Here is a 25,296-nt window from a genome sequence, read left to right as displayed (position 1 = left end):
TCTGTTGCTATCATCTTTAATTTCTTTCATCAGTGTCTTATAGTTTTCTGCATACAGATCTTTTGTCTCCCTAGGTAGGTTTATTCCTAGGTATTTTATTCTTTTTGTTGCAATGGTAAATGGCAGTGTTTCCTTAATTTCCCTTTCAGATTTTTCATCATTAGTGTATAGGAATGCAAGAGATTTCTGTGCATTAATTTTGTATCCTGAAACTTTACCACATTCATTGATTAGCTCTAGTAGTTTTCTGGTAGCATCTTTAGGATCTACTACGCATACTATCATGTCATCTGCAAACAGTGACAGTTTAACTTCTTGTTTTCCAGTCTGGATACCTTTTATTTCTTTTTCTTCTCTGACTGCTGTAGCTAGGACTTCCAAAACTATGCTGAATAACAGTGGTGAGAGTGGACATCCTTGTCTTGTTCCTTATCTTAGAGGAAATGCTTTCAGTTTTTCGCCGAGAATGATGTTTGCTGTGGGTTTGTCGTATATGGCCTTTATTATGTTGAAGTAGGTTCCCTCTAAGCCCAATTTCTGGAGAGTTTTATCATAAATGGGTGTTGAATTTTGTGAAAAGCTTTTTCTGCATCTATTGAGATGATCATATAATTTTTATTCTTCAATTTGTTAATATGGTGTATCACATGGATTGATTTGCATATACTGAAGAATCCTTGCATCCCTGGGATAAAGCCCACTTGATCATGGTGTGTGATCCTTTTAATGTGCTGTTGGATTCTGTTTGCTAGTATTTTGTTGAGAATTTTTGCACCTATATTCATCAGTGATATTGGTCTGTAAATTTCTTTTTTTGTAGTATCTTTGTCTGGTTTTGGTATCAGGGTGATGGTGGCCTCATAGAATGAGTTTGGAAGTGTTCCTCTGCAATTTTTTGGAAGAGTTTGAGAAGGATGGGTGTTACCTCTTCTCTAAATGTTTGGCAGAATTCACCTGTGAAGCCATCTGGTCCTGGACTTTTGTTTGTTGGTAAGATTTTTAGTCACAGTTTCAATTTCATTACTTGTGATTGGTCTGTTCATATTTTCTATTTCTTCCTGGTTGAGTCTTGGAAGGTTACACCTTTCTAAGAATTTGTCCATTTCTTCCAGGTTGTCCACTTTATTGGCATAGGATTGCTTGTAGTAGTCTCTTAGGATGCTTTATATTTCTGCAGTGTCTGTTGTAAGTTCTCCTTTTTCATTTCTAATTTTATTGAGTCCTCTCCCTCTTTTTCTTGATGAGTCTGGCTAATGGCTTATCAATTTTGTTTATCTTCTCAAAGAACCAGCTTTTAGTTTCATTGATCTATGCTATTGTTTTCTTTGTTTCTATTTCATTTATTTCTGCTCTGGACTTTATGATTTCTTTCCTTCTGCTAAATTTGGGTTTTGTTTGTTCTTCTTTATCTAGTTCCTTTAGGTGTAAGGTTAGATTAGATTGTTTATTTGGGATGTTTGTTGTTTCCTAAGGTAGGACTGTATTGCTATAAACTTCCCTCTTAGAACTGCTTTTGCTGCATCCCATAGGTTTTGGATCATCGTGTTTTCATTGTCATTTGTCTCTAGGTATTTTCTGATTTCCTCTTTGATTTCTTCAGTGACCTCTTGGTTATTTAGTAACGTATTGTTTAGCCTCCATGTGTTGGTGTTTTCATGTTTTTTTCCCTGTAATTGATTTCTAATCTCACAGCATGTCAGAAAAGATGCTTGATATGATTTCAATTTTCTTAAATTTACTGAGCTTGATATGTGACCCACGATGTGATCTATCCTGGAGAATGTTCCATGTGCACTTGAGAAGAAAGTGTAATCTGCTGTTTTTGGTTGGAATGTCCTATAAATATCAATTAAATCTATCTGGTCTATTGTATCATTTAAAGCTTGTGTTTCCTTATTAATTTTCTGTCTGGATGATGTGTCCATTGGTGTGAGGTGTTAAAAGTCCCCCACTATGATTGTGTCACTGTCAGTTTCCTCTTTTATAGCTGTTAGCAGTTGCCTTATATATTGAGGTGCTCCTATGTTGGGTGCATATATAATTGTTATATCTTCTTCTTGGATTGATCCCTTGATCATTATGTACTGTCCTTCCTTGTCTCTTGTAACATTCTTTTTTTTAAAGTCTATTTTATCTGATATGAGTATTGCTACTCCAGCTTTCTTTTGATTTCCATTTGCATGGAATATCTTTTTCCATGCCGTCACTTTCAGTCTGTATATGTTCCTAGGTCTGAAGTGGGTCTCTTGTACACAGCATATATATGGGTCTTGTTTTTGTATCCATTCAGCAAGCCTGTGTCTTTTGGTTGGAGCATTTAATCCATTCACATTTAAGGTAATTATCGATATGTATGTTCCTATGACCATTTTCTTAATTGTTTTGGGTTTGTTTTTGTAGGTCCTTTTCTTCTCTTGTGTTTCCCACTTAGAGAAGTTCCTTTAGCAATTGTTGTAGAGGTGGTTTGGTGGTGCTGAATTCTCTTAGCTTTTGCTTGTCTGTAGAGCTTTTGATTTCTTCTTCAAATCTGAATGAGATCCTTTCCAGGTAGAGTAATCTTGGTTGTAGGTTCTTCCCTTTCATCACTTTATCATGCCACTCCCTTCTGGCTTGTAGAGTTTCTGCTGAGAAATCAGCTGTTAACCTTATGGGAGTTCCCTTGTATGTTATTTGTCGTTTTTCCCTTGCTGCTTTCAATAATTTTTGTCTTTAATTTTTGCCAATTTGATTACTATGTGTCTCATCGTGTTTCTCCTTGGGTTTATCCTGTATGGGACTCTCTGTGCCTCCTGGACTTGGGTGGCTATTTCCTTTCCCATGTTAGGGAAGTTTTCAACTATAATCTCTTCAAATATTTTCTCTGATCCTCTCTCTCTCTTCTCCTTCTGGGACCCCTATATAATGCGAATGTTGTTGCATTTAATGTTGTCCCAGAGGTCTCTTAGGCTGTCTTCATTTCTTTTCATTCTTTGTTCTTTATTCTGTTCCACAACAGTGAATGCCACTATTCTGTCTTCCAGGTCACTTATCCATTCTTCTGCCTCAGTTATTCTGCTATTGACTCCTTCTAGTGTATTTTTCATTTCACTTATTGTATTGTTCATCTCTGTTTGTTCTTTAATTCTTCTAGATCTTTGTTAAACGTTTCTTGCATCTTCTAGATTTTTGCCTCTATTCTTTTTCCAAGGTCCTGGACCATCTTCACTATCATTATTCTGAATTCTTTTTCTGGAAGGTTGCCTATGTCCACTTCATTTAGTTGTTTTCTGGGATTTTACCTTGTTCCTTCATCTGGTTCATAGCCCTCTGCCTTTTCATCTTGTGTATCTTTCTTTGAATGTTGAAGTGTGGGGTCTTTATCACTGGACCACCAGGGAAGTCCCTATGATTTCTTGCTGCAGGTTTTTTGTACATACACTTCATCAGCTTAAAGAAGTACAGTCCTACTTTGCTAAAATATATTGTTTTAAAAATTGAGTTGATATTGAATTTTACTAAATTCTTTTTCACCTTTTGAGATGCTCATTTAATATACTAATATGGTAAATTAAATTGATTTAAAATTCTACTAACTGTGCATAACTCTACGATGTACTACCTTTTTTATACATTGCCATATTTGGTTTTTCATTAATAAGCCTGCCCTGTAATTTTCCCTTTCACATGTTGTTTTGGTATCACACTTTATGCTATCCTCATAACAGGATTTGGGGAGTGTTTTCTACATACTGGAATAGTTTGTGCAGGATTGGAATTATTTTTCCTTGAATATTTATAGAACTTGCTGGTAAAACTGCCTGAGTCTTTGCTCTAAATTTCATCCAGGGAACAGGTAATAACTAGCCTCATAAAATGGATTAGAAGAGAGGGAAACAAAAATACATGTTCTTTGCACACTTCAGGAACTGCCTGGTCTACATTACTGTCACTGTCTAGATGTAATACATAGAGAAAAGTCTGAAAAGACAGAAATGGGTAAGATTTCCTTCAGGAAAGGGACTTGGAGTGGAGTTGAGTAAACCTGAATTGCTGTTAGTTACGAAATGAGAATGTATTCCTGTTTTACTTATGTAGTTAAACATTTTTTAAAGAATAAAAATGATTACAGGAGTTGGGCTTTCTGGAGCACCGGAAAGTTGGGGGAGATGCCTCGCCTAGTTTTCTCCCCACAAGAACGTGGCTTTGCTGATACTGAGTTTGACTAAAGAACCAAGAGAGTCCGTGCTTCTAAACAGTCAGATTGTTACATCTAAATTCTTCCCGAGTAGTGTTGTAAACCTGAGTATCACACCGCAGTGGCAAGAATCATGTTTTTTTCGTGTTCCGCAGGATCGATCTTTCAGACTGTCAGTGGCAGCAACGCCCTCTAGAGGCAAGGCAAAGCCATGAAAGACCATTTGCACTGGGCAAGTGGGTCATCTCTGCTCCTGCCCTGGGTAGCTGCCTTACCTCAGCTAAGCTAAATCAATCACTCCATCAAGAATTCATAGCAGAGGGACGGGTCCTGCACCAGCGGGAGAGAGCTGTGAAGGAGGAAAAGTGTCCACACACTAGGAAGCCCCTTCGCGGGTGGAGACTTCGGGAGGCGGAGTGGGGGAGCTTGGGAGCCGCGGAGGAGAGCACAGCAACAGGGGTGCGGAGGGCAAAGCGGACAGATTCCAGCGCAGAGGATCGGGCCGACCGGAACTTGCCAGCCGAGAGGCTTGTCTGCTCGCCCGCCGGGGCGGGCGGGACTGGGAGCTGAGGCTCCGGCTTTTGTCGGAGCGCCGGGAGAGGACTGAGGTTGGCGGCGTGAACACAGCCTGCGGGGCGTTGGTGCACCGCGGCTGGCCGGGAGAGAGTCCGGGGAGAAGTCTGGAACTGCCGAAGAGGCAAGAGACTTTTACGTCCCTCTTTGTTTCCTGGTGCACGAGGAGAGGGGATTAAGAACGCTGCTTGAGAGAGCTCCAGGGACGGGCGCGAGCCGCGGCTAGGGGTGCGGAGCCCAGAGACGGACGTGGCTAGGGCCGCCCAGAGCGGCTAGGGCCGCTGCTGCCGCCACCGGGAGGCCTGTGTGCGAACACAGGTCACTGGCCACGCGCCCTTCCGGGGAGCCTGTGCAGCCCGCCACTGCTGGGGTCCCGGGATCCAGGGACAACTCCCCCGGGAGAACGCACAGGCGCGCCTCAGGCTGCAACGTCTCGCCGGCCTCTGCAGCCGCAGGCCCACCCCACACTCCGTGCCCCTCCCTACCCCCGGGCCTGAGTGAGCCAGAGCCTCCGAATCAGCGGCTCCTTTAACCCCGTCCTGTCTGAGCAAAGAACAGACGCCCTCCGGCGACCTACACGCACAGGCGGGGCTAAATCCAAAGCTGAGCCCTGGGAGCTGTGAGAACAAAGAAGAGAAAGGGAAATCTCTCCCAGCAGCCTCAGAAGCAGCGGATTAAAGCTCCACAATCAACTTGATGGACCCTGCATCTGTGGAATACCTGAATAGACAACCAATCGTCCCAAATTAAGGAGCCCTGTGGATGAAAGGCTCTTGGGGCTGCAGCCAGGAGTCAGTGCTGTGCCTCTGAGGTGGGAGAGCCAACTTCAGGACACTGATCCACAAGAGACCTCCCAGCTGCACATAATATCAAACAGCAAAAATTTCCGAGAGATCTCCATCTCAACGCCAGCACCCAGCTTCACTCAACGACCAGCAAGCTACAGTGCTGGACATCCTATGCCAAACAACTAGCAAGACAGGAACACAACCCCACCCATTAGCAGAGAGGCGGCCCAAAATCATAATAAGTCTACAGACACCCCAAAACACACCACCAGACGTGGACCTGCACACCAGAAAGACAAGATCTAGCCTCATCCACCAGAACACAGGCACTAGTACCCTCCACCAGGAAGCCTACACAACCCACTGAACCAACCTTAGCCACTGGGGACAGACACAAAAAACAACAGGAACTACGAACCTTCAGCCTGCAAAAAAGGAGACCCCAAACACAGTAAGATAAGCAAAATGAAAAGACAGAAAAAAACACCGCAGATGAAGGAGCAAGATAAAAACCCATCAGACCTAACAAATGAAGAGGAAATAGGCAGTCTACCTGAAAAAGAATTCAGAATAATGATAGTAAGGTTGATCCGAAATCTTGGAGATAGAATGGACAATAGAATGGACAAAATGCAAGAATCAGTTAACAAGGACCTAGAAGAACTAAAGATGAAACAAGCAACGATGAACAACACAATAAATGAAATTAAAAGTACTCTAGATGGGATCAATAGCAGAATAACTGAGGCAGAAGAACGGATAAGTGACCTGGAAGATAAAATAGTGGAAATAACTACTGCAGAGCAGAATAAAGAAAAAAGAATGAAAAGAACTGAGGACAGTCTCAGAGACCTCTGGGACAACATTAAACGTACCAACATTCGAATTATAGGGGTTCCAGAAGAAGAAGAGAAAAAGAAAGGGACTGAGAAAATATTTGAAGAGATTATAGTTGAAAACTTCCCTAATATGGGAAAGGAAATAGTTAATCAAGTCCAGGAAGCACAGAGAGTCCCATACAGGATAAATCCAAGGAGAAATACGCCAAGACACATATTAATCAAACTGTCAAAAATTAAATACAAAGAAAGCATATTAAAAGCAGCAAGGGAAAAACAACAAATAACACACAAGGGAATCCCCATAAGGTTAACAGCTGATCTTTCAGCAGAAACTCTGCAAGCCAGAAGGGAGTGGCAGGACATATTGAAAGTGTTGAAGGAGAAAAACCTGCAACCAAGATTACTCTACCCAGCAAGGATCTCATTCAGATTTGATGGAGAAATTAAAACCTTTAGAGACAAGCAAAAGCTGAGAGAGTTCAGCACCACCAAACCAGCTCTACAACAACTGCTAAAGGAACTTCTCTAGGCAAGAAACACAAAAGAAGGAAAAGACCTACAATAACAAACCCAAAACAATTAAGAAAATGGGAATGGGAACACACATATCGATAATTACCTTAAATGTAAATGGACTAAATGCTCCCACCAAAAGACACAGATTGGCTGAATGGATACAAAATTTACAAGCAGCTCATGCAGTTCAATGTCAGAAAAACAAACAACCCAATCCAATAAATAGACCTAAATAGACATTTCTCCAAAGAAGATATACAGATTGCCAACAAATATATGAAAGAATCTGCAACATCATTAATCATTAGAGAAATGCAAATCACCACTACAATTAGATATCATCTCACACTGGTCAGAATGGGCATCATCAAAATATCTAGAAACAAAAAATGCTGGAGAGGGTATGGAGAAAAGGGAACCCTCTTGCACTGTTGGTGGGAATGTAAATTGATACAGCCACTATGGAGAACAGTATGGAGGTTTCTTAAAAAACTAGATATAGAACTACCATAGGACCCAACAATCCCACTACTGGGCATATACCCTAAGAAAACCATAATTCAGAAAGAGTCATGTACCAAAATGTTCATTGCAGCTCTATTTACAATAGGCCGGAGATGGAAAAAACCTAAGTGTCCATCATCAGATGAATGGGTAAAGAAGATGTGGCACATATATACAATGGAATATTACTCAGCCATAAAAGAAACAAAATTGAGTTATTTGTAGTGAGGTCGATGGACCTAGAGTGTGTCATACAGAGTGAAGTAAATCAGAAAGAGAAAAAGAAATACTGTATGCTAACACATATATGTGGACTCTAAGGGGGAAAAAAAAAAAAAAGGTCATGAAGAACCTAGGAGCAAGACAGTAATAAAGACACAGACCTACTAAAGAATGGACTTGAGGATATGGGGAGGGGGAAGGGTAAGCTGGGACGAAATGAGAGAGTGGCATGGACATATATACACTACCAAACGTAAAATAGATAGCTAGTGGGAAGCAGCCGCATAGCACAGGGAGATCAGCTCGTTGGTTTGACTAACTAGAGGGGTGGGATAGGGAGGGTTGGAGGGAGGGAGACGCAAGAGGGAAGAGATATGGGAACATATGTATATGTATAACTGATTCACTTTGTTATAAAGCAGAAACTAACACACCATTGTAAAGCAATTATACTCCAATAAAGATGTTAAAAAAAAAAAAGAATTCATAGCAGCTACTTGTAGTCTCTTCCCACTGATGGATTACTAAATGTGTAACACTGCAACAATATTGAAATTGCATTTATGTTTTCATAAGCTATGTAAACAATTACATTCCTTCAAAATCAGCTAGCTATACAGCTGAGGTGAAGCCTATGGAGCTGAGTTGTTTCCAGTTAACTCTCGAGGAGTTGATGGGTAATGGAAAGGCTGAAATTCTAGCTGGGTCATTACTGAGTAAATTATTCAGCCTCTCTGACCCTTTTTCTTCTATGTAAAAATGAGCTATGTAGTATCAAAGGAGACAACAGATGTGAAAGGGGATGCCAGAGACTGAATGTTTGTCTCCCCCAAAATTCATAGGTTGAGACTTAACCCTCAATGTGATGGTATGAAGAGGTGGGGCCTTTGGGAGATGATTAGGTCATGAGGGTGCCCTTATAAGAGACCCCCAAGGAGTTCCTTTGCCTCTTCCACCATATAAGGACATAGTGAGAAGCAAAGCTATGAACTAGGAAGAGGGACCTCACCAGATACCAGATCTGCTGGCACCTTGATCTCAGACTGAGAAATGTTTCCAGAACTGTGAGAAATGTTTCTGTTGTTTATAAGCCACTCAGTGTATGATATTCTGCTACAGCAGCATGAACAGACTAAGGGGAAGAGCTATAAAAAATTGAAACTGTGCAGTTTTCACATGCAAGCTATGGTGGCCACTGCTGTATACCACATCCATTCCCCCTTCTCTACTAACAAGTCTGATTTTGTCTGGGGAGGCAATGTGCCCAGCTTTTAAAAACACTCTTCCCCAGATCTCTTGCAGCTAGGAGAAGCCAAATGAGAGTTATGGTCAATGAGACAGAAACTAAGGGTTTCTGGGAACATGTTCTTTACTGGATACATGCACTGCTCCTTCCTGCTTTCCTCATCTTTTTTTTTTTTTTTTTGCGATACGCGGGCCTCTCACTGCTGTGGCCTCTCCCGTGCGGAGCACAGGCTCCGGACGTGCAGGCTCAGCGGCCATGGTTCACGGGCCCAGCCGCTCCGTGGCATGTGGGATCTTCCCAGACCGGGGCACGAACCTGCGTCCCCTGCATCGGCAGGCGGACTCTCAACCGCTGCGCCACCAGGGAAGCCCCTCCTCGTTGTCTTTTGCCCACCTTTCTTCTTCTTGCCTGACGTGAGACTGGAGGTGGAGCAGCCATTGTGCATCTGTGTGGCAACAGGCATAAGGATATAGGCCTACGTGTGAAGAATGGTGGAGTGAAAATACGAACAAAGCCCAAGTTCTTGGTGGCATCGCTGGACTCTATGACAACCCAAACTACCAGTGGACTTTTTTGGTGTGACTTAAATTCGTGCTTGTTCAGTCACTCTTGGGTACCTGTTACTTACAGTCAAACTTATTAATAATAGATATATAAACCAATTCCAAAGTATATTTTTCTTTTTATTTTTTAATCTCTTTCAGGAAAATGATTATCCAAACTATAATACAGAGTGTCTCATATTGCAAGTTATGCAATACTGTAAAATGAAATATGTAATTTCATAGTATGTTACCAAACAATGATGTATTGGGGCTGTCTTCACATATTTGCAATATAATTTCCTTAAGATATATTATGCATACATTTTTTGAAAGATGAGGTGGGGGAAAGGGCAAATAGCTCTGTGCAGCATTCTCAGTTCATTAGCCCCCCTATCTGCTACTGCATTGTCATAAAAGGCTGTCCAATGAATATGGTTAAAAAAAGTGATAGGTGGGGACTTTCCTGGCAGTTCAGTGGTTAAGGCTCTGCACTTCCAATGCAGGGGGGCTCAGGTTCAATCCCTGGTCAGGGAACTAAGATTCTGCATGCCACACGGCGTGGCCAAAAAAAAAAAAAAAAAAAAAAAAAGTGATAGATCACACTCATCGAGTGCTAAGTATGTGTTAGGCACATTCCAAGCATTTTATGTGAAATTAACTCATCTGACCCTAAAAAAAAAATCCCTATAATGTAGGCACTTTTATTATCACCCAAAGCAAACAGAAAACCACCAATTCACAGCAACAATTTTCAGTGCACAGTGTACTAGAGTAATACTGTTACTAACTAAAAGCATAACTGGTTCTCCCATTGGCAGCAAAATTTAAAATTATACACTCCAATTTTATTTCTATTTAGAAGAAACTCCTAAGCACAAATAACTATATGATGAAACCAAGTTACAAAAAAAAATGCTTTAATAAAGCTCTGCTTTACAATGCTTAGTGATGAAGAAAATGTGCAGCGAGAAATACTCAAGTACTTAGACTTCTTGTGTCAAGACCATGGTCACCTGTGCACAGTCATTAAAATAAATACTGAAACAGGACACACCGTGGCACACAGTGGAGAGTATCAGCAGTAAAACATGCATAGATGAAAGGAAGTGGAAAAGTATTTGCTTGGCTGACAATGCAAGTTATATGAAAGTGGCTGATCCATGTATTGAACAGCCTATGGCCTAAACTTATTTTTCAGTGAATCCTTGATCTTAGAACATACTCCAAAAGATCTACAGATGAACAAAAGAAAAGGCAAAACATTTAAATACTTCTTGTATCACCAAGAAGAGTGTGATCAAAATAGTGGCAATGTCTGTAGTAAAACGTCAAATGGTTAAAGTTTTTTTTTTTTTTTTTAGTTTATTGAAAAACAAAGCTCTTCAACAAAGTTACTAGAAGCAAAACTTATAGTATCCTGAAGTGTAAGGAATACTGAATGTGATTAAGAGGTCTCCTAGCTTCAACCACAAAACTCTTTAAATATTTTAAAGACAATATATTAAAGTAATCAGAATCAGATTGTACTGTTAGACATTCCTTAATCTTATGGCCCAGATCAAATAGTTTTTGAAAATGGTGCATTTCTGTTTTTAAATATAGGAGAAGTCAAGGTAAAGTAATTCAGTAAGAAATAGAGAAAAACATTTTTTGGCAGTGCATTCATGGCAATACTGTATATACCTACAGATCTAAAAATGAAAGACAAGAATGTATGTGGCACTGTTACTCCATTTTGATTGCGTAAAAAGAAAAAGGGCAGCACAACTAGGATGAATGTTTTCATCTGCTACAGAACACAAACTGGGATCTGTGGATAAAAAGTAATGAGTATACCAGAAGTTATATATCCACATGAGTGTTGTTCATTTTATATTCAGTGATGAAAACAGAACCCTACTGATTAAAAGCTTACCAAATCCATACCTGCATCACATTCTGGACCTTAGCCCCAAATAAATATCTGGTCACAGCACTTTTAAAAAGCTAGGAATAAAAGTCCTCTATTTTGCATAAAGGAAGACTGATAACGAGTAGAATCTTAGAAATTCTCAAATACACCAGTGAGCACGCTAGTTAACAGTCAAGGGAAGTCACTTTTTTGTTTTTTTGCTTTATTTATTTATTTATTTGGATGCACTGGGTCTTAGTTGCGGGCATGCGGAATCTTAGTTGCAGCATGCTTGTGGTATCTAGTTTCCTGAGCAGGGATCGAACCCAGGCCCCCTGCATTGGGAGCACAGTGTTAACCACTGGACAACCAGGGAAGTCCCTAGGGAAGTCATCTTTTTGATGTTTTGAGAATCTTTTGGAAATTCAGTGATTTGGAGATGTTTGTAGGGATAGTTTCAAAGACATGTTGACAGTAGATGCAATATGATAATGAGAAAAACAGCAAGTATGGTCTCCTCTTTCCACAAGTTTACCTGAGGAAAAGTCAAAGGAAACTGTTTTAAAAGGAAGATAGGTGAGCATGCTTGTTTTGCTGAGGGTTGGAAAGAACAGAGGCATAGGTAAAAGGTATAGGAGAGTTAGGATCAGTCAAAGTGGCCTGGAGACCTGGGAGGTGGTGGAATACTGAGAACGGGTCCCCGCTGAGTCTGGCCACTGAGAGGAAGAACATCTTTCACTGAGACCAAAAGGAAGAAGGCAAAGTCAAAAACCCAGAGAATTCTGGCAGTAGGGGAGAAGAAAGTGTTGAGATGGTGGGATAAAGGGGTTGGAAGTCATGAGATAGTTTGGAAAAAATGAGAAAGGAAGAAAAACACCTAGGAGCGAAATGAATGAGCAGTGGGCCCCACTGAGAATTGAGAAAAACCAATGTGAAATGTTTAGTGCAGTTGTAGACAGTGTTATACTTTAAAAAAGAACCCAGAAAAAATAAACAAACCTGGAGATAACTAAAAAACTCTTTTAAAAAAATGACCTATTATGGCTTGAATGTCTGTGTCTGCCCCCGATTCATATATCGAAGCCCTACCCCTCACTGTATTAGAATCTGGAGATGGGGTCTTTGGGAGGTAACTAAAGTTAGATGAGGTCATGAGGGTGGGATCTTTTGATGGGATTAGTGTCCTTGTAAGAAGAGACTCCAGAGAGATTGCTCTTTCCAAGTGTACATATACAGAAGAGGGTCCAGTGAGCACACAGCTAGATGGTGACCACCCACAAGCCAAAAGGCCTCAGAATGAAACCTACTTTGCCGGCATCTTGATCTTGGACTTTTAAGACTCTGCAGCTGTGAGAAATAAATTTCTGTTGTTGAAACCACTCAGTGTACGGTATTTTGTTATGGCAACTTGAGCTAAGGAAAAACTTCAATACACCAGGGAAGATACTGAATTTATGAAATACGAATAGAAGGCTGTAAAAAGATCAGAAAAACGAGAATGATCTTAAAAACGTGAGGGAGTTCCCTGGTGGTCCAGTGGTTAGGACTTGGCACTTTCACTGCCGTGGCCCCGGGTTCAATCCTTGGTTGGGTAACTAAGATTCCACAAGCTGCACGGCGAGGCCAAATAATAATAATAATAATAATAATAATAATAATAAGTAAATAAGTAAAACAACAAAAAAAGTGATAGTTGATATATGTTCAAAAAAGGGTCAGAGATAAAATCAAGGAAATTCTCCCAGAAAGTTAAAAACAAAAGGCAAAGAGATGGAAAGCAGGGAAGATAAGAAAAACAGGAGATTAATGCTGGAATTCCAGAAAGAAATAACAGGGAAAAAAAGTGGCAATTATTAAAGAAATAATACAAGAATTTACCAGAACTGAAGGAAATTAGTCTGTTATCACGAAGGCCTGCCGAAAGCTAAACATATAGACCCTCTCCAAGGCATTTCATGGTAAATTTTCAGAACAGAAGCTCCAGAGAGGCAGAAAAATGGGTTACATATAAAGATGTTATCAGAAATGGCAGGTTTTTAAGATAATGAAGCAGGGACTTCAAAATTCTCAAGGAAGATTATTTCCAGTCTAAAATCCTGTACTATCAATTAAATGTGAGACATTTTCAGACATGCAAGCTCTTAAAAATCTTAACCTATATGCACCCTTCCTCAGGACACTAATGAAAGATGTACTTCTCCAGGACACTAATGAAAGATGTACTTCTCCAAAATGAGGAATAAACCAACAAGCAAAAGGAAACAAAGGATCTAAAGTCAGGAGAAAAGTGAAACTGAGTTTCAGATGCCTGAGGGCAGAAGGCCTGTAGAGAAAGAGCCCAAACTGGAGCCCTAATCAAGTTCCCGGAAAGAAAAAGGAACTGTCCTTATCCAAGACATTTAATTCTACAGAAAATTGTCTTCAGAGGGCTTTTGCGGTGAGTTTGGAAAAACTTAGCGATAGGAACATAGAAACTTTCAAAGGAAACAAAAAGACAAAATTAACAATAAGAAAAGCAAAGAGTTGCACAAGAAATGACATGTGATAATAAATTACTCAACTCAAGTGAACAACAGTCCTACATAGTCATAAGGTAAAAACTGACTGCTAATCAAATAAAACTTTGCCACCTTTCTTAATTGGGAGACTAGAGGGAGTAGAAATGGGAAAATGGGATGGTATAATAGTAACTAAATTCTCAACTGTCATAACAGGAAGTTTCCAGAAAAAGAAAAATACAGAAATGTCAAGAAATACCTGTAGGACTTCACTGGTGGCGCAGTGGTTAAGAATCCGCCTGCCAATGCAGGGGACACAGGTTTGAGCCCCGGTCCGGGAAGATTCCACATGCTGTGTGTGCCACAACTACTGAGCCTGTGTGCTGCAACTACTGAAGCCTGCACGCCTAGAGCCTGTGCTCCGCAACAAGAGAAGCCACCGCAATAAGAAGCCCACGTACTGCAACAAAGAGTAGACCCTGCTCGCCGCAACTAGAGAAAGCCCGTGTTGCAACAACTAAGACCAAACACAGCCAAAATAAATAAAATTAATTAAAAATAAAAAAAGTAAAAAAAAAAAGAAATACCTGTATAAGTATATAATATAGAAATCTGAAAACTAATGCATGCTAAAACCAGCTCAAAGTTAAAAGCAGATGCCTCTGTGGAGGACTCTGCAGTGAGAAAGTCTGCAGCTGGGGACTGGCACTATTTATAATGACTCCTTTAAGATTATCTGACTTTTTAATCTGTGCATATTATTTTATTAAAAACCTAAAATAAAGGTCAAAAAAGACCTTTCCCTTCATTGTTCTACTCTTCCTCCTCTTCAAAAGATAAAAACTTGTTAAATGATTTGAATAAAAAATAATTCCCTAATTTAAAAAAAGTCACAAATGTCAAAGTAGTAGTAAAGCATGTGTTAAGCTCCTACAAATAGTGCTTTTCAATAAAATCAATCTTCTAGGCATTTTTGAACTTTTCTTAGGCAAATGTTTTGGGCATTTGCTATAGTTTAAGAAATACAAATGTCAGAATAGCAAAAAGCAGTTTTATAGTGTAACAAATATATTTTATGCAGTCATTGCCTACACTCCCCACTCCAGGCTAAAAAATGTATAATTTTGTTTTTTCATAGTGAACTCTCTATAATGCACCCGTTCTCCATGTCAGCATATCCAACATTCAAATTAAATGCGTATAATGAAGTGAAGCCTTAATGTATGGCACTTTTAAAGATTTCTTGGTGCATTTAACACAAAAAATTCTAGTAAGATTCTTATTACTTCACCTAGGTAAGCATTAGAATTTCAGGCCAAATTATTGAAGGTATTTCAACAGATCAGAAGTGTTTCCCTGGGTCTGATAGCCAGAACATTTTGAACAAATTTATTCTGAAACTGATTTAGAAGAGCGAAGGCTCACGCTTATTACTCATTAATTTTTGAAAACCTTTCTAATTTGGAGCTCTGTAATACATTCATGGTGCCATGACATGTTAAAAAAATATTCATCCTTAAAAATACTAGAACATTCTTTGAAAACCTATTACACTTATTCTTTTAAGCTATTCTGATCTAAAGAAAGAATTAAAGTTTAGGAAAAGGGAAAATGAACATTTAAAAAAGTTTATTTCTAGCCCTGAAAGAACAAAATTATTGAACAAGGTCATCAAATACAGCAGTTAATGTCAATGTAACAATTAAATAATTGAATGGGATTAAATTAAAAATAAAAGTCAATATAAAATTTGAAGACAAAACAGAAAAGACAAGTTACTTTCACTTAGTTCCATTTCTATCTAACAAAAACAAAAAAAAACCAAAACAAACAAACAAAAAACACACAAGACATTCCTACCAAAGATGTTTGACAGAATTATCATACATTTCTTTCTCTCTCATTTGGCAACATTCTAGAATGGTGAATGAGAAAGACTTCAGTTCTCTCAAGGCCAGGCCAGTGCTTGGTTCTCCTTTGTAATTCCCACAATATCTACCACAGTGTCTTTGTCAAAGTGGTCAATAAATGTGTTAGTGAGAAATAAAATCTGTGTGTGTGTGTGTGTGTGTATTTTTTCCCCTTCTTACACATACTCATATACACACACTGTGGAAAAACTGATTTTAGTTGTTTATTGTGGGAGCAGTTGAGACAAGGAAGACAATCTGCTTTTTATATTACTATAATTTCACTAAAAAAAACCCCAAAAGAATCTTAATCTGGATTTTAGCTATATTCCATAATGATTTTTTGACATTTCACTGGATATGGATCTCAGTATATTTTAAAACTTTTAGATTAAAAAACTGATGCAAATTTAAGCACCCATTTTTTTTTTTTCTAACTATAGCTACTGCCTGATCAGATCTAAAATTATTCTGGCTAGAGTACAGTATATATAAACAAAACATGTATTTATGTGAGCCCTACAAAGAAATCCTCATAGGTAGTTTTAAATTGCTTATTAAAGGCACAGGTCATTTAGGACTGGTGGTAACTAGATACACTTTAAGCAGCTTAATATTTATATGTTGAGGAGAAGAGAATTTGTACTGTGTGCCAGGCACTGAACACATGAAAACAGAGTTGTGTTAGCCTTAGTTTCTTATGCTAGCACAATCACTCTACTTGTTTACTATTCTATGTAGGATGAAATATTCAATATTTTCATGGTTTCTCAGTTTTAACTGTCCCTTTCAAAGCAGCAAAAGGAACAAGAGGAGAAGGAAACTTTTAGACTGCCAGAGTCTGAAATATAATAAATACTACAGTAATATTGTCTTAATAACAAAAGAGGACTACTAAGGTAATTTTTAGATTTAAATGGGAATTTTCATTCTAAAGTAATGACAAAAAGGTAAATACAAAAGGCAGTTATTAAAAAAAAACCATGAATCTTGATTCAGATATAATTTTTCTTGCAACAACATGTGAACATTTTAATTTAAAATTAATAAATCACAATTCTGTATTGCTTTTAAGATTAAGATTATTCAAAAATTGACACATTTCAGAATTAACCAAAGTACATTTCTATTACAAGTTAGTTTATCCAAGTAAGTAAAGAATAAACCACAGCGTAGCTCCCTTAACCTAGGAGTCAGGTTTTAATGACAAAGTCCGTTGCCAGCAATGGACATGCAGGTAACCATCAAGGAAGTTGTAAATACAAACCCCAAACTGCTTCTATAAACTGCAAAGACCTTTGTTGAGTCACAGGCATAAAAATGGGGCATTGGCACTGCATTCAGTGAATATGGCCTTTATGACTTACGCATGGAAGTGCCTTCTAGAGTGGTCATGAGGATCACAGTCTTACACCATCTAGTTGGTTTTCTATTTCATTGGTAGCATCTTCTTTATCATAATCCATCCAGACAACTATTTACAAAGAATGTTCAAATTTGGAACTCAACAGACGCTGTAGCTTTCCACCAGAAATAAACCAGCTTATTTCTGTAAAGTAATTCAGTAATAGCTGTAGAAGGCCAATATAATCCAGAGAAAAAGGAAATCAAGAATCAAATTGAAAACAGAGACTATTAAGTGCTCTAGATACAAGTTTCACTAATTATCTTACTTATTTTTGTGAAAACCTTCCTGTATTACCAATTAAAAAAAAAAAAAACCCCACCAGCCATTTCTATCCTTATACCTGTATCTTAACAGAGATATGATGGGAATGATAGGAAATAAAACTCATATTAAGTTCTCCTAATGTACTCCAAAACATCAAAATTATTTTTATTCATGATTTGTACTATTGCAGGATGGCAAGTAGGTGTGAAGTCAATTAGGAGCGAATGGTGGGAACAAAAAGCCAGAACCAAAGCACGTATTTTTCTCTTTCATGTGGCTCTTGGCATGTCAGAAGGGACAATACTGCCTCCAAAAGCCAAACAATTAAAATGATGAGAGAAGATGAAGGGAGGAGGGGAAGGGAGAAGAGAGGGCACTCTAATAATTAATGTTACAGGTCACAGACCTTTTTTAAATCTTTAAAATAAAAAATGTATTGCTATCAACAAGCACATTTCATTACTCTTTCTTTCTCCAGTTTTTTACATGAATATTATTTACTTATTTGAAAAAAATCTAAAGTAATTCAACATCTCAAATGACCCATGAATTTACCAAGAAGTACTTTGTCACTTAAGTTCTCACAGACAGTAAAAATGTTGGTAATGGGCTGGGAACAATGTTTATAACAAATCTCTACAGTTTACTGGTCAGAAGCTGCATCTCTAAGTAACTGACATTTCTCTTTCATGAATATAATCTTATCTATTTTAGAGCTCACCAAGGTTCAAGCCTCTCACTTTGTCTCTGCTAGCTCCAAATATTTTTTACCTTTAAATGGAAAAAAAAAGGTTAACTTTTAAATTCTGAAAATTCAATGGTTATTATATTATTTACCATGGGAAGGGGGGGAGGAGTAGGGTGAGAAAGGGTTAATTAAAAAACAAACTAGCTAAAATTACAACATATACAGAAACTTATTTCCAAAATGAAGGGAAAAAAAGAGGGACGGGGAAACTAGCGGCACAAACCAAAGTCCTGAAGCCAAATCTGAAGAGGACATAGAAAGAAAAACGAAGTGTAAGAAAGTAGAGTCAATGGGATTCTTTTTCTGTTTCAATGATTTAGTTATAAATATAGATTAGTCTTCTCTCTATACATGTTAACAAATGCCAAACAACTCACTATTATGAAACTTTTAAAACTGATTCTTTCACATTTGTTTAAAAAGGTAAAAATCACATTCTTTTCTTCCCTTCCTTCAGTTCAAACTCTGAACTGAAATATTACATGTAACAATAGCTGGTTCTAACTTCTATACAAAGTTAAACGATATTGAACTCCTTTGCCAATATAAGGAGCTACATAATTTCTATCACACTTGCCTCCAATTTAGGCATAAGAAACATTTCTCAAAGCAACTCAAAAGGAGCAAGTCAAGGAAAAGAAAGTTATGGAGAGAAAAGAAGACTAGCAGATAAAACACATACTCTGAAAAACCCAAATCTGCCATTCAAGTACTGAAAATACCTCAAAAGGGACAATGAATGGGATCTATTATAATGAAGTCAGCAAAATAAAATGCAAATCTCAAGCATGATATATGGCCCTGATGGGCTTTCTGCTGAAAGATGTAAGGTTAGTGATTCAGTCCACAATTCCTTTTGGACCCTAAAGAAGGGATTCAATAAGAAAGTTGTCATTCAGTTCTGCAATTTTTTCTTGGTTGTCTTCAGGAAATAGTAGCTTGTTTTTTTCCTCCTTGTTATGTAGACCATTTCTTTAAACCCCAAAAGAATAATAATTTTCATATATTAAAAGACTTCTTTTAGAAAATGGAGAAAAGAATATGAGGCCACGGCAATGATGTTAACGGTTACTCTTCATTGCTTCTTTAGCTGCCATGATCAGTGGTGTCAAGCTGGATAATGGTTTGGCCAGTTTCAGGAAGGGATGCTGTCAGAAAGAGTGGGGGAAAATAAATGTAAATGTCACCAGTTTAGAAGCCAAATATTTCAATTAAGCCCCTAAGACTACTTTATGGATCATAATTTATTTAACAAACACATATTTCAGTACTTCTATAAAATCAACATAATCACTACATCACTTTTATGGTTGAAAGTGTAGTCTTTTTAGTTTTTCTCATATTATAAAATCTCAGTTAAATGACCCAGATACCCATGCCTGCAATGAACTGGTGTGAGAACTGGTAATATGAAAAACTTATACATTTATCCCAGTATTATGGGTATTTTATTCTCAGCAGATAAAATCCTGAACTGCAGCAGCTGCCATGCTGCTGGTAATGAATGAATAGTGAAATGTAATTATGAACTCTATGTAAACTTTCTGCCGGTTACTCAAAAAAGTCAACTTTTTCCCAAAATAGAATTATTTCCAAATTCACCTGTAACAGTTCTCTGGCTGAACCCCTTTTCTCCACATCCATCTCCAAACATCGATTTAAGAAATCCCGAAATATGGGGGAAAGTTTCTCTGGGTTTTGAAGTTCTGGAGTTCCATTAGTCGCTATCAGGTACAAGGCCTAAGAATAGAAGAACAACTCTGACATACTTAAGATAGCTCAACAAAGTTAGAGAGTACTTTAAACTTTATGGATCTCTTACGTATTTAAAGACAATTGTCATACACACTAAAGTGTGGTTATTATTTCTACCCATTTCGATTAGATATTTTTCACTTTATTTTTAGATGTTACATTTCCCTGACTTCTTTTTCAAAATTATCTTCACCTTTTTCTTTTTTTGGATTATAAATACATACTGATAAATAAAACTACCACTATAATAAAATGGTATAAAGAAAAATGACCACAATCCCACCATCCACATATAGTATCCCATTTATCTTTCTTAAGATTTTTTTTCCAAGTCATACCACATTTCAAAACAATGGGATTTGTTGAAACTGCTTTAAGAAATTTTAAATTAGCTATATCTATATAGCTATAGATGAACAGGTGGAACACATAGGATTTTTAAGGCAATGAAGATACTCTTTAAGATACTTTTATAATGGACACGTTATTCAGTATACATTTGTCCAAACCCACGACATATGACATCAAGAGTGAACCCTAATGTAAACTATAGACTCTGGATGATACTGATGTGTCAGTGTAGGTTCAATGATGGTAAGAAAGGTACCCTCTGTGAGGGATGGTGATAATGGGGGAGGTTATGCATGTGTAGGGGGAGAGGGCATATGGGAAATCTCTGTACTTTTCTCTCAATATTGCTGTGAACATGAAACTGCTCTAAAAAAACAAAGTCTTAAAAAAAAAAAAAGAAACAAAACTAGCTATATCCCACCCTCATCATCACTATCAATAATAACAGATTAGATCTACAAAATTATTTTAATGGCTGAATTGAATAGTGTCTTATTATATGGGTGCTTCATAATTTAGTCAATCCCCTTTGGAAAATCCTTGTATTCTTTATGTAATTCTCTGACTATTTTCTTTGAATTCCTAGAAATGGAATTAAAAAAAAAAAACGCTCAATAGACTTTTTAAAAGAAGTTTTAGATGTACAGAAAATTGAGCAGATAGTACACAGCTCCCATATACCACCCCTACACACATATACACACACACACACACACACAGAATTCCCCCATTATTAAAATCGTACATTAGTACGGTACACTTTGTTACAAGTGATGAACCAATACTGACACACTTTCACTAAACAGAAGTCTGTAGTTTACACTGGGGTTCACTCTTTGTATTGCACAGTTCTATGGGTTTTGACACACGTACATTGTCATGCAACTACCATTATAGTATCACACAGAATACTTTCACTGCCCTAAAAATTCCCTGTGTTCCACCTATTGGTTATTATGAATAATGCTGCCATGAACATTTGTGTACAAGTTCTTGGGTGGATGAATGCTTTTAATTCTCTTTGTTATTTACCTAGCAGTGGAACTGCCAAGTCACATGGTAACTCAAAGTTAATTTTTACAGGAACTGTCAAACTGTTTTCCAAAGTGCTGTACCATTTTACATTTCCACTAGCAGTGTATGAGGGTTCCAATTTCTTCACATTCTCACCAACACTTATCATTGTCTGCCTTTTTGATTACAGTCATTCTAGTAAGGGTGAAGTGATCTTGTTGAGGCTTTGATTTGCATTTCCTTATTAACTACTGATATTGAGTCATACATGATAATTTAAAAGAAGTAAAAGATAAAAGAGAAAGAAAGAAAGATGGAACTCTCCACCTCAGCTGCTGGAATATGTACATAACTGTTTAAAATCTACTGACTTCATCTGTTTCTCAGAACCCTCACTCTTTTGTTTGAATATGGGCTTTAACATTGCCATCTACACAGGCTTCTCATAGATGTGATCCTGCTTTCCTCTTTGTACCTGGGGGTACAGAGGCCAAGGTTCAAAGTCAACAACCTGAAGGATATATCTAGAGCCCCTTAATTCTGCAGAAAAGTGACCAAATTCTTACTTATGTGCAAATTTAGAAACCACACAGCTTACCAAAAATTTACAAACTCTTTACCTAACACATTCAACTCAATAAGCCAGAAGCAAATCATTTTTAGACGTAGAGTGAGGGCAGAGACTAGGTTTTATCAACTTCGTATCCTAAATTCTTGGCCAGTGCCTGGCAAAAGCAAGGTCTAAATAAATGATTTAAAGAAAATTATTTTTCTTAAAATAAGGCTGATGCTTAATTGGTCTTACCCTCAAAGGATTTTCATTGAGATATGGAGGCTCTCCTTCTACCATCTCAATAGCCATAATACCCAGAGACCAGATGTCAACCTTAGGGCCATAAGCTTTCCGTGTAACCACCTCTGGTGCCATCCAGTATGGCGTTCCAACCATAGTACTTCGCTTGCTCTGCTCAGGGGTGATCTGGGCACAGAAACCAAAGTCAGCTATAAAACAAAACAAAACACCTTGAGTTAATGGTGTCCGTGGGTTGTTTAAGAGTTTACTTAATATGATTTAACTAACTACATTTGAGTATTCAGCCTCTTAATTTTTAAGAAAGTATTAATAAAGAAAACCAGAATGGGCTTACAAATATTTTGATGATGTTATATACTCTCACTTTTTAACTTTTACTTCCCACAAGTAGAGGGTAAATTATCAGGAAGCCTTTTTTTTTTTTGGCGGTACGTGGGCCTCTCACTGTTGTGGCCTCTCCCGTTGCGGAGCACAGGCTCCGGACGTGCAGGCTCAGCCGCCATGGCTCACGGGCCTAGCCGCTCCGCGGCATGTGGGATCCTCCCGGACCGGGGCACGAACCCGTGTCCCCTGCATCGGCGGGCGGACTCTCAACCACTGCGCCACCAGGGAAGCCCTATCAGGAAGCCTTTTATTCTAAATAATTCTATCCTAAAAATTTTAATAAAGTTGAAAAAGGTCTAAAAGAAAAAGTCACCAAAGCTGGACACCAAAACTATGTCCGCTGTGAATCAGGCAAAGGTCAGGAAGTGGAAATTACTTTTGAAGAAAATAAACAGAAGCTAGAATTAATAATAATAAGCATCCGACTCAGCAGAGAGCCTAGGAAAAGAACATGTTTAACTGCAACTGTACCTACAAGGTCTTCACCAGCATTACTCTATTCCAAGCACCTCATTTTATAACTGAAGAGCAAAATGCCTAATTTAGTACCCAGTATTAATTTAGTGGAAAAGTCAAGATGAGAATCCAGAATTTTTTCCTTCCTTCTACTGTTAAACCCATTCTACTCCATATGTAAACACTGTTAACATTTAGGTTTGTAAGCTTTAGACTCTTCGTTATGCATTTCCAAATGTACAAATAATACCCGTGAACTGACTGATTTATTTTACCTAGTTAGGATATTTTGTAAACTGCTTTTTAAAACCTAATTTTTTAGATATCTTTCCATATTAGTACATTAACCCACCTCACTATTATAACTACACAACTTCACGGAACATAAAAATACCATAATGTATTTAACCATTTCTGTACTACGAGACATTTAAGATATTGTTGGACTTTCTTTACAAGGTTGCAGAGAACATTTTTGTACTTATTGCTGTGCGTATGTTCAGTAATTCTATAGGAGAGAATCCTAAAAGAGCAATTGTTAGGTCAAATCATAACATTTACAGCTAAAATGAGTGCTTATAACTGTTCCAAGTATAATACCTCATAAGAATTAACATACCTCATGATAATTTTATGAGACAGGCATATTTACTACTGTTATGATTTCCATTTTACAAATGGAGAAACTGAGGCATACATATTTTTAGATAACTTATCCAAGATCATTCATCTAGTAAGTGGTAGAGCCATGGTAACATATTAACCAAAAAAGTCAAATTTAGTTACCTGTGTATCCATCAAAAGTGTATGAGAATGTCAATTTCTAGTTTTCCCACTAAAATTACAATTATTAACTATATATTCTGACTATCTGACAGAACCTGGGTCTCCTTTTCTTGTGGTTGAATAACCTTTGGAGTATCTATCTTAAAAAAAGAGATGTTGAAAAACGAGCCAAACTCTCTAGGCAAACAGAAGAAAAAGTTTTTGGTCTCCTGATCTAAGAAATGCCTTGAATTTTGCATAGTTGGAGAAACCTCAGTAGAAGGTCTTCTTGAATCCTCCAGAGGACATGGTTGGAACTGAGATTATAGCCAGCAGAGGAAAGGAGTTTTTGGGTTTTTTTTCCATGACTCTACCATGTCTGATACAGAAGTTAATTAGGGAAAGAGGTTTACACATGGTTTTTTTCAGACCTTGTCATCTCTGACATAACGGTCATACAGTCCTCCCCCAATTAGGCCACCATCTACCAAATCCAGAGAAAGATGAACAGCATAATGACAAAAACCTACCCCAACAGGTAGCAGAGATAAATCCAAGTTTATGTTTGGAAGACAGCACCAACATTATAATAGTCCCAGACACTGTTCCTCAATGCTTTACATTTTTACTACTCAGAAGAATTCTCTGAGATAGGTACTGTTATTTTCCTTATCATACAAATGAGAAAATGGACACAAAAAGAGATTACGTAACTCACCCAAAATTATTCAGCAAGTAGTAGCAGGTCCGCTATTTAAACTCAAGCTGTCCAGCTGACAGTCCATATCTTTTTACTACTATTCTCCCCCACTGCATGTATTGTCATAAAAATGTTAATAGCAGAAGAGGGTTTTTACTTAAACAAAAGGCAGAAAATTATAAGTAACATATAAATGTTATTTATTCACTTGTTACTCACTAAGTTTAACAGATCCTTCCATGCCCAAAAGCACATTGTCACTTTTGATGTCTCTGTGGATCACTTGATTAGCATGTAAAAACTCCAATGCCTGTAAACACTGAACAGGAGAAAAATACCTATCAATGAAACAGTCCCTGAAAAGTCTAAGGGAAGTTCACATACACCATTTATGACCTGAGCACCACCTCTAGTAACCAGCAGAAGATACTCTAATAATATTATGAAGAAAAAAATCCTGTCACATGCAGTTGTGAAAATAAGACACCTAAAATAATTAGATCCCCCTCTTCCCACTCTCTGCTCTTATCCAGAGACAATTATTATATAATGTCTTATCTAGGCCTATTTCTGCCACAGATTATTTAATACCATAGAATATCACTTAGTCTTCAATGTTGTCATTTATGAAATGGTGGGTGGGTCTACATGATTTCTAGGCCTGCTCAGGTTTAAATGCCTGAAGGTATGCAGCACTTGGTAAATATGAACAAGGCTTTTTAGAAATCATTTCAACAGTAAAGGATAAACTTATCATTTCCATTTGAATCTGAAATATGCCAAAGTCTAATCAATGTAAGCCACTGCGGGTCTGGTTCTCTCCAGCTGTTCAATGCTATGTAAAATGTTTTCTTCATTTCTTCTATGGTAGGTTTTACATAAAGCTATACCCACACCCTAGACACCAGTGATGATCCTGGACACCACT

The 25,296-nt window shown here is 37.9% G+C and overlaps 1 protein-coding gene across 2 annotated transcripts in view; it reads right to left on the bottom strand.

Annotated features, from left to right (window-relative positions):
* Window positions 1-15,920: 15,920 nt before the first annotated feature.
* PAK2 (p21 (RAC1) activated kinase 2) overlaps window positions 15,921-25,296 on the bottom strand; it is a 79,837-nt gene continuing 70,461 nt past the window's right edge. For both annotated transcript variants that reach the window (XM_060298227.1, XM_030859819.2), the window contains 4 exons: window positions 24,588-24,687; window positions 22,055-22,251; window positions 19,732-19,869; window positions 15,921-19,277 (listed from right to left, as the gene is read on the bottom strand). In XM_060298227.1, the coding sequence (XP_060154210.1) occupies window positions 19,191-19,277; window positions 19,732-19,869; window positions 22,055-22,251; window positions 24,588-24,687 (522 nt within the window). In that variant the 3' untranslated portion in view covers window positions 15,921-19,190. The remainder of the gene's footprint in view (window positions 19,278-19,731; window positions 19,870-22,054; window positions 22,252-24,587; window positions 24,688-25,296) is intronic.

The sequence above is a fragment of the Globicephala melas genome, chromosome 4 (genome assembly GCF_963455315.2).
Source record: "Globicephala melas chromosome 4, mGloMel1.2, whole genome shotgun sequence".
In the NCBI taxonomy this organism is placed as follows: Eukaryota; Metazoa; Chordata; class Mammalia; order Artiodactyla; family Delphinidae; genus Globicephala; species Globicephala melas.
The sequence above is the reverse complement of the archived record's forward strand: the minus strand, read 5'-3'. Positions and strand labels throughout refer to the sequence as shown.